The following is a 10654-nucleotide window of genomic DNA, read 5'->3' on the forward strand; positions in this document are numbered from 1 at the left end:
AATTATATTGTATAATACATTTATGAAAAGAGACTTTGCAACTGGCAACTGTCAGTGAATTATGACTTCACAAAAGACACTGCCTGAATACGAACAAATTGTTGCAATTCCATTTGGCGGCCATTACCACTCTCTTAAATGTACTTTCCTCTTTATAGAGGAGGAATACCCGCGACGAACGGTGTTCCCATCAGTGTTAAAATTTTGGTGCATTTTCTGCTCGGCAAGTGTGTCGATACACATACACACCGTGCTGCTCAGTGCAAAATCATTTCGATTTTACATTATTTTTGCGAAATGAATTCGTCATGGACCAGTAGAGCCTGTGATCAGGCACCTGAGCGATGCCTTTGACTGTAAGCCGAACCAGGCAGACACACCAAGCTTCAGGGTACAATTGTTAGCGCGCCCCCTATTGACCGCAGCCGGACCGAGAAAAGTTGTACGGCCCTCAGTAGGTCTGTACTTGAAATATCGTTTCTTCAGATGTAATAATTTTGGCGATTCGTTTTGAATTTGTTGGATACGCCCGTGCACACCGGCTTTCCCCTCGCAAGATTAGGCCTCTTTCACCACGATCACCGCTCGACCAATCAACGGTCACCAATTCGCAAGTGGTTTACCACCCACTACTGTTAACAGTAGGCCAACAAGTCCCAATGTCTAATTGTTCCGATCGAAGGGGTATTACAGCAGTTCGGATACCTGGCAAGGAGCCAATGGCAATAACACAAGCTGAGTCTAATTTAAGCCATGACGCCCGTGCACGCCGGCCGGCCAAAATTCGCGGTACAATCCACGAGTCTCGCTCATTGTGGAAGACGACGTCCTCATAACATGATTGAAACGGAATATGTAATTATACCGGAACAAATGAGTGGAACAGATGACGAATCGAGCGTAAAGCAGGCGTAGTTTTAAGGTAAATGTATTACAATAAACTTATCTCATTAGACCTTTGATTCTCGTTTTCTTCAAGGTTGCCCCAGGTATGCGTGGGAAGCATTGTGACGCTTATAAACACACCTTTTTTCACTGACTTTCAAAGGTACCCTGGATATTTCGATGACGCATTATTTGTCTGATTCAAATTAAAACTGAAATTCTACTCAAGTCAAGTGTTGGACATTGAAGAGGTTTTCCTTTATGATGTTTTGCATTCATGTGTTGTTTTTGTTAAACGTTACTAACAAATAAAAATATCCTTATGTGAAAATTATTTAAATATCATTACGCGGTTTGACAAAGAACACATATAGTCAATAACGAGTTGACGAGCATTGCAAACATATATGGTAATTGTCTCTTAATATGGCCACTGAAAATAAAGGCCGCGGTCGTGTACATGCCCACATTACCAGTGTATTCAAACCAGCTTTGTCCCTGTTTGTGTTAGTGACTATTTCCGTCTGCCTCTTCAACTGCCTTCCGTCTGTCTGTCAGCTTCCAACAAGATTATTTGACGAAAAATTTCACTTCATATGAACACAGATCTAGAGACACAAATTACCAAAAGTGTTTTCAGTATTTACGTATGGAAGTAACTGTGACTGTAATCTCTTAAAGACCAATGTTTCACTCGAAGGGTACTTAATGTAGTTCGTGCCTCGCAAATTAGAGTTTACACTATCCTCCAGCAAATTTTCAACCTTAGGCATCAAGAATGAAGTCGGAGGTCACCGTGCAAATTTTGATAATAAAGAAAATCACCCAATATTGACCGATATTTGAAATTCAAAATGGCCGCCATCCATGTGCTATCTCTGTGGGGGAATCATAAAATTTCCGATTTTTACAAAACTGTGCCAGCGGAAACTAAACTTTATTTACTCCATAAGCTTAAAAATGAAGCCCAGCAAGTGCTATGTAGGCAAAAAAGAATTATATTGGAAAAGTTTGAGAGTCGAAATATCAGTCCGCGAGGCGCGTTCTACCTTAACCAAATGCATAAAACACACTTTTCGCTCAGGGGGATTGTTAGCAATATGTGTGTTAGTTGAATACAGTTGACAACGTCGTAGAAGTTATGCTTGCCTGACAGTGTAGTCGCAAAATTTCACATGACCCAGAGTTTCAGAGAAACCAGTTCTCTCCGTCTCATATTGAAACATAGCACATTACGTAATGGGTGCAAGGTAAAACATATTCATAGAAGATAGGTGTTTGTTCTAAGTCCACGGAAGTCAGATCGATATGCCCTGAAATTCTGGGAAATCCTTGGAGCACAAAAGTCCATCCCATTATTTAGAGCCCCAAAGAAAGTCTATTTTAGTCCGCAACCAAAGGCGTGGCCATTAATCTTCAGTCTCCAAAAACGAATGCTTTTCTAGTCTACCACTCGTGTGGGCCCAGTTTGAAGCTCTTAGAGAAAGTAAAGTTTACACTGTCTTAACTTTGTAGAAATCAAAAATTTATTTTTCCCCATAGAGTTAACACGGGAATGGCAGCCATTTTGAATTTCAACTATCGGTAATATCAGGTATATATTTCTCCTGTGCCAAAACTGACCCCTGATTTTTGTCCTTGATTTGTTGAGAGAATGGTTGAAAGCTTCCTTGAGGAAAGTGAGTGCAAGTTTAAGTCATTCAATTACGTTGCGCTTTTACTTCCTTAAACTGTAATGCTTGAAATCTTCTAATTTCCAAGCTACGCATGAGCACTACGATATTTGCGTACATGTGTACACATAGTTTATACGTTACAGTCCAAATTTGTTTTTCAATGAGTTTTACATCCGTAACAATTTTTCTCTCGTCTTCACCATCAAATTGAAAATATGCCTCCATAAACTTGAACTTAAAGCTGTCAATTTAACCAGGGTGTACTTATTTCAACAGCTTGTCGGTCAATCCAATCTCCGTAGTTTGTAATGAATCTGGCTATATTGATCCGTGATTCAAATGAAACTGTCATTTTACTGTTTGAATATTGACAGCCTATTGACAGAATACCATCGTTGCAAAGAGACTGCGAGATTCGGCGTGTTTCCGGAACAATGTGAGGGCCAGTGTGACAGAATTATGTCGAGGAGATACAGCCCGTCAACCTCCTCTCGACCATCCGTTTTCGACTTATCAAATTTAACGCTAAGGGATGTTTTTCTCTATTTCTTGGTCTCAACGAGCTAAAGTTTTTCCTGAAAAATTCCGACGCGACAACCTCCCAGAAGTTTCGAATCCATATACAGGATCCCTCGGGGGGGCAGACACAGTATATTTTTATTATTTGTTTGGTTTACAACTGAAGAGACGGTGATGCTAACGCCGTGCGATATCTCGCATGATAAATCATTGACATATAGTTATTCAAGTCGGCCAACGTTTCACCTTAGCTAAAATTCCTGGCTATTTAATCGTACCGAACGCCACAATTGCTCTTATATGCAGGCAGTCTCAGGAAAACTTTAACAGAACAACACGATTGGAACTAATTTGGGAAAATTGGATGAGAATAATTATCAGAAAAATGTAACGAAATCGAAATTTTTACAGCTCAAATTTTACAAAATGAAAGAATAGTGTAAAATTTGAAATATTGTTCTCATCGAACAAAACAACGAAAACACAACGATTATTGCATACCTCTTTCATCGGATTCATTTTCATGAAAAAAAGTTCATTTTTGTGTAAATGTACTAAAGAAATGAGACAAAATGCTTAAAATTTCTCTACTTAACGACTTTTGAGTCAGGGCACTTTTGAAATGCCCCTGACTTTTTCGTGAATTTAAGGCTTATTAAAACATTAAATTGAGTCAGGGCACATTTTAATTGACCCTGACTGACTTAACTGTAAATCAATCGAAAATCTTCATTTTGGTCGAGGAAAAGTGACAAACTGAGATTATTACTACTGTTTCAGTAATGAAGATACTACAGACAAACTCTCATATTTTCATTCAAATATGAATATTGTTCAAATGTTTTGAACAATATTGCATTAGATACTATCATGCACTGATTCTTACTCATAACAATTCAACAGCATCGTAAATTTTGAATAAAATTTTAAAGATGGTAAGAAAATGTAGTGTAATATTAGACAAATTTCTAAAATTCTTGAGAAATGTTGCCAATCCAATTATCCCAAATTAGTTCCAATCGTGTTAGAACAACATTCTCATACGCTTCGTTAGCATATGTTTGGACTCTAAAAATTCCAACTGTCTTTTTTCCTGGTCTGTATCTGCAACTTTGATGAAAAAACACATGTCTTAACCTTCTTCTTTTTGTAAAATTGGAAATTTATTTTCCCGTTGTTTGTACAGCACTGAAAATCATTTTGAATTTCAAATAATTCAAATATTTCAACTTCAATAAAATCCGCCGGCGCTAACCACGAACATTTTAGTGTTTCTAGCGCAGCCTGTATGGACAAAACTTCACAAATTCATCTTCATGCAATCTCTAGTCAAGTGATCTGCGCAATAGTCATTCTGGTCTTTTGCTCCAGACACAATTGTTCGACCCTTCTTTGTACGTCGAATACAATAGTCGTTACCTTTAACCCCTTTGACGTCAATTCAGACTATCCTTTATTCAATCAAAGGGATCGCGTAGGACAGTAATTGAAAACAACTGCCCAGTGTAAGTTTTGCAAGTTTTGGGATAAACAATTGAAAAAAAAATACTGGACTTCTGTACTTGAAATTAAATCATGACAGTGACTTCTACTGCCCTCTTTCGGAAAATTGTACCAGTGGTAAAACTAATTTTTTTTTTCTACAGAAGGTCTGTCTCATGTTTCAAGTGGTGAGCCATAGTTCAACCGTTTTATTTTGTTTGCATTTTCTGTGAATAAAAGTAGGTCAAATTTCGATTTGCCAAGTCAGCTTTAACGAGGCGTTTAGAAACTGGACGTTGCCAACTTACGGGGCGGCCCCTCTGTAATGTTCAAATCAACTGACGATCAACTGAGTATACTCTCATTCAAGGAGCGCCCGTTTACCGTATCGTAACCGTAACAGAAATAGTTTACCTGAGTGAAGATTCTGAGGTACTTCTTGGCTCTTTCGAATTTCGCCGGGCGTGTCACCTAACTAGCGTTTATGAAAAAATCACGGAAAATTAATATACCACCCTTTCTTATTATTTCCATGTCGTAGCCGATATAAGACGGAATAAAATGGCGCATCAGAAAATCAACACGCCAGAAGCTTACGGCTATTTCCGAGAGAAACTCGACAGGATTCAAACCTCCTGGGAGATACTGAAAGCGAAACATGAGAAGTTTTCTTCGTCCATCATTCTTGCAAACTCTTTCCTGAAGTCGGCGAAGGACGGTTTGAACGAAGTGACGTCACTTGCTGAGGTGCAGAGATGCCACGACACCGTGACTTCACACAACTTTGCCGAGGTCATCGGAAAATTCCTTGTTATTATCACCGATCTTAGAAAAATACACGACGAGCTGACAGAGTACAGGCCGAACCCAGATATCGACTTAGGACAGATGTGCGGACAATTAGAACATGAGTTCAACGATCAATTGAAAAAGTTTGGTGAAATTGCTCATGTTGGTAAAGTTCCGAAAAATCTTCACCCAGAGGTGGATAAGCTTACCGAGGATGTGGCATGGAAGAAACGCTATGGCCGAATTTTTAGCTTGATACCATACATGATAGATGCGGCTAAGAAGCTAACCAATAATATGAAAACGGGGTGGTCTCCCTCCTTTTCCAAGCCCATCAAACGACTTGAAGGTAGCTTGCCACCTCCCCAACGGCATAGATCCCCGACCCTCGAGCACAGGGTGAAACCCAAGCCAAAACGTCGGGCAAGCCTCCAGTCATCGCCAAACTCTTCTTTGCGATTGGATGGAGTGAAAGCGGTGTTGGAGCCGATATCCCCGCAGCCTGACAGACACGACAGTCACATCTCGCCAAGGTCCCCGCGATTAAATCACTCAGGCCCCGAGAGCACAACATCACAACACCGCGACGACCGACCATCGAGTCACCGGCCTCCGCGCGAAGAATCCGCCCAGGATGGCAGGGTCAGTCCCGCTCTTTCTTTGTCTAGTTCAACAAGTGCATACGACACAGGTCGTTCACAGGTTTCCTTTACGAACTGTTCCACGGTAAATTATAACATTTCGTCCAGCAGCGACACAGAAAATCAAGTCAGGCCTTTGATTGACAGAAATTTGCTCATCAAGGAGGTGGGCGGTAAGTACAATATCCAAAAACAGTTTTGCTTAAATGTCCGCCTCCGGGCCCACACATGGTTGTAGATGAACACAAAGAAAATTTCCTTGTATGAGATTTTACCACGATGTACAAACATGTTTTTGAATTTTGGGATCCAATACACTACAATGTCACAGACCAATCTCTTTCTGATCAAACTTGCATCTTAAGAATCACAGCGACTTAATTATTCTGTAAGTATTGATTCCATTGCATAGGACAGTCAACACGACCACAATCTGCGTATAGTTAGAAAGACACTGTATTTCACAGAACAAGCAGTGACCTGCAAATCGAATTAATACCGTAGAAGTATACTTGTGTATACCAATTCAAGCTATTGTGGCATTTGAAGTCTGGCCTCTGAAAAAGTTTATTGAGGAGATCTACTCGAGTGACACATTTGAAGTCTGAATAAGCGCATAAATACAACACCTTATACATCTTTTGTATCGAACACATAGCAGAAATGCACCTCCAGGACAGAAATTCGAACTCTCAATTTCCCCCCGCACATTTCTGATCTACCTCTTGTGGGGCTTATTCTTAAGCTCTTGGTGTAAAAAAATCACCGGCTCACTTTTTGAAAAATTGAATCGAAATTTTATTTTTTTTTCGCATAGTTAACACAGGGATGGCGGATATTTTGAATTTCAAATATCGGTAAATCTAAGGCAATTTCTTTCTCTGCTACTGAAATTTGCACGTGACCCTCGAGTTTTAGTTTACATTTGGTGGGAGAACGGTTGATAGTTCAACTGAGGAAAGTTTGAGCAAAAGTTGAAGTCTTTCACATTCGAGGCGCGAACTACCTTAAATGTCCATATTTGACTTTTGCTGTCTAGATGCCGTCGCGGCCAACCTACGCCCACAGATAGCCGATATCGTTGACGAGAAAGTGAACGCCGCCAACGCCAAACTGCGCCAAGATATTCAGCGTGACTTCAAACAGCACGATAAACGGATGGACGGTATTATGTTGGAAATCAATAGATTGTCTGAGAAAGTTGAAGATCTGGAAACGGTTTATAAAGTGTTGAGGGGTAGGTATAAAATATGAAAGATATTGTGATGCAAGTATTGATGAAGGGGGGTGATTGATAGGTGGATAGATGGATGGATCCGGGATGGATGAATGCATGGGTGGATGGAGTAGTGACACAGATAGATAGATAGATAGATAGATAGATAGATAGATAGATAGATAGAAAGATAGATAGATAGATAGATAGACAGATAGACATAGATACTAGATGATTACACATACATACATACATACGTACGTACGTACGTACATACATACATACATACATACATACATACATACATACATACATACATACATACATACATACATACATACATACATACATACATACATACATACATACGTGTCATTTTCTTTGCTAATGCAATGAATACACGTTCTTCCTTCAGATTACAAATGTACCAAACCGTTGGACGACAATTTGTTGGACGTAATCGCCAGGAATATTGGTCCAAATGTCTACCCAAAGCTGGCACGCACTCTTGGTTTAAAGAAGACGGATGTTGAATGGATTTGCGAGAAGTTCAAAGATGACGGAAAGGAAATAGTGATGGAAATCTTGCTTCAGTGGAGGAAAACAGTTGGCATGAAAGGCGCATGCGTGGAAACCATCGTTCGGGCTTTGCTGCAGATTCGGGAACGGCAGACAGCCAACCAGTTCTAGAAGCTCTAAGAGAGGTTGTTGAATGAAGCGACATACAACATGGGAATGAAGAGTGGTAGACAGAAATAGAAGACAGATAGTTGGCAGATAGATTTTGTTCGCCTGAACGACATTGTACAAAATGTTGTAAGACAGACAGGCAAAGCTGACAGACATCGCTGATGGTAAACTGTGTCTAAACCAAAGATAGCGAAGAGATATAAAAAGTAGCCGCCAAATTTAAAGAGTCGAAAATTCACTAAAGAGCCCTTTCATCAAATCACACATCATCAATAAATCTGAAATTTGCTAATGATGACGACATCACTGCGATGATTGTCAGACAGGAAAATCGAAATAGTAGTTCACATGTGTTTTTGAGATTTGTAAGAAACGTTTTCATCGAATTTATTATCCAAATTGTTCTTTTCAAGGATAAAGACAAGCGAATAGGCTAAGTCGCTCGCCATTTTTGTATCGAGATTGCGTGTGCTTGTCAGTAATAAACCATTATTCTAAGCTTTCTTTTCCTGTAATTATCCAGATGGCCAGTCATACCCCTGTTTTTTGTACATAATACGTGAATTCACTATGCAGAAATTGAACTGAGAAATTAACAAGCTCCATATCTTTGATTTGAAATTGGGAAGAATTAATGGACTTGTAAAATGAAGGGGCTATTCTACTTAGGCTTTGTTCCCAGGCCGACAAGTTTAAATCAGGACTTGGGTCTAAAGCATCAATTCAACGTGGGACAAGAGTTTCAATGGGGCGGCATGGGTATGATTGGCGTTTTCACGATCTGCAAAGAATGTGGATGTTTTTTTTTTATGGAAGAAACTCATTATCGAGCTATCACAGTATCATAATTGCCCAAATATGAAAGTCTGGATATTTTTTTCTAATCTGAGCATGCGTGATGAAATTTTGAGAAAAAGCTATTCCTAATGTCTATAATATTCGCCCCGAGAGTGGTCATTGTGAAGTACCATTTTGTGCATTTTGTTAATAGACAATACGAGTTTATCACTTGACCTTTGAACCTCGGAGGCGATTCTAATGGTTGGATAATGGTTTAAAGTTTTAAAGTATGAGAACATATTTTGTGTTGTTTTTACTATTTAAATTGTCCTTCATCAGACATAATGATCCACGCATTATCAATAAAACTCCTCGGAGAGGCTTTTGTCATGACGTCATATTAGCATTTACGCAGGAATTCCGTCTAGCTTCGTCCAATCTCCGCTGCACTTGGTCACAGCTTTTGTGTGTGCAGCTTCACGGGAACTCGATAAGGATATTGTACATTTACGGCTTTGCATGGATAAACTTTGAGAGACGACCAAGCTACCACTTGGAATTATATTGTGTAAACCACGCAGACCACGTGATCATGAACAATGAGCATTAGATGTATTATCATGTGTGTTGCTGTGCTTACTAGTCCATTATGTGTATTGTTTATTGCTGTGGAAATAAAATTCTATTTAAACGCCTTATATTGAATGCAGCGGTATATCCAGTCTTTTAATTTTTTTTAAAGATAGTCGTACGTACAAGTGTTCAAATTCGCACTTACACGGACTTCGTAAGTCGCCGAATTTTGCAAATCACTATTTCCCTTTTGCATGTATTGGCCTCTACAGAGTGCAATTATTTTCCGGTAGCGCTGTATCTGTCTGTCCGTCCGCCCGCCCGTCTGTCCGTCCGTCTGTCAGTCTGTCTATCTGTCTCGTTGTTTATGCCTATCAGTCTCTGCTAGTCTCTTGTTTCTGTCTATCCCCTACGTGTATTCATCATTCTACGCCTGTCTCTGTTTCCAAAACGCCTTGAAGCAAACAATGTCTCGTCAATCTATAATATCTACGCCTGAAAACCGATATTCATAAGGTTTACTAAGCATATTTCCTATAACTTGCTAAACGTGAATGTTGGCCTCTTGATGTGGCTGACACTGCCCATGGGAAGTGCATGGTTTAATTAATATGCTGGGCCAATTTTCACTAATTTCGGTACCCTCTTCTATGAAAAATAATCGGTCTTTCGCGCCCTGCAAAGCGTCTATTGAGATGAGTGGAATGTACTAGGTGGTCAGTGTATAATTAGGTTTCTTTCCTCCGTTTGGTCGAAATCATTAACTTGTCTAGTCAAAGGTCACCGGGGTCGGGGAAATAATGTAGTTGATGGTGACACAATTATGTCATTGCAAGGTCTATCAGGTTCTGTGTGTTTGCATTGTTCGCTTTTATCTAGGCTGCTACATTCAGAATAAATCTGTTGACGACACTCACTGAGATATGCAGTCTTCTTCGGAAGATGATTTAGCAAGAACGCAGCTCTGATATGTTGGTGAACACTGACACCGTATAGCTTGGTTTGTTTGTTATCGTCACGGCAACGGCGGGTTTCCCCTACCGTATGCTATATATAGCAGATGATGTCATGCTTGCTGGCTTGCAATTGGTCCAATTACCATGTGAATAGCGCCCACACACGTACACAGGAAACTTGTAGTTGCATGCTCGACCGGTTAGCAAAACAGGGGCCGAGGGTTGAAGTCACTTCGTGTGAACGTTACACGTCATCGAGGGTAGCCCTTTCCCCATAACGCAATCCAGGACAACTGTGGACGACGAGTAATCCACCATAGGATTCGGTCTTTCCTGTGATGTGCACGTACAACAATGATTTACACGTGATTTTCATAGCAGGTTGGAACCTGACGATTTCATTCAATACAGTTTTGAGAGCTGGTCAGCAAGTGTTGTGAACCGGGC

The 10654-nt window shown here is 40.0% G+C and overlaps 1 protein-coding gene across 2 annotated transcripts; it reads left to right on the top strand.

Annotated features, from left to right (window-relative positions):
• The first annotated feature begins 687 nt into the window (after positions 1-687).
• LOC139119488 (uncharacterized) lies at positions 688-9376 on the top strand. 2 transcript variants are annotated; one of them, XM_070683338.1, is made up of 4 exons: positions 688-922; positions 5104-6165; positions 7032-7229; positions 7624-9376. In XM_070683338.1, the coding sequence occupies exons 2-4, from the start codon at positions 5124-5126 to the stop codon at positions 7896-7898; spliced, it is 1515 nt and encodes a 504-aa protein (XP_070539439.1). In that variant the 5' UTR covers positions 688-922; positions 5104-5123; the 3' UTR covers positions 7899-9376. The 2 variants fall into 2 exon arrangements, with proteins under 2 accessions (XP_070539439.1, XP_070539447.1); XM_070683346.1 differs by lacking the exon at positions 688-922 and having other exon boundaries at positions 4534-6165; positions 7624-8976.
• Positions 9377-10654: the final 1278 nt, after the last annotated feature.

The sequence above is a fragment of the Ptychodera flava genome, chromosome 2 (assembly GCF_041260155.1).
Source record: "Ptychodera flava strain L36383 chromosome 2, AS_Pfla_20210202, whole genome shotgun sequence".
Lineage (NCBI taxonomy): Eukaryota > Metazoa > Hemichordata > Enteropneusta > Ptychoderidae > Ptychodera > Ptychodera flava.

Excerpts from the sequence above, each read along its gene's own strand:
- LOC139119488 (XM_070683338.1), top strand. The coding sequence starts at position 5,124 with ATGGCGCATCAGAAAATCAACACGCCAGAAGCTTACGGCTATTTCCGA. Across the intron at positions 6,166-7,031 it reads GCTCATCAAGGAGGTGGGCG|ATGCCGTCGCGGCCAACCTA; the intron begins GTAAGTACAATA and ends TTTGCTGTCTAG. Across the intron at positions 7,230-7,623 it reads GGTTTATAAAGTGTTGAGGG|ATTACAAATGTACCAAACCG; the intron begins GTAGGTATAAAA and ends TTCTTCCTTCAG.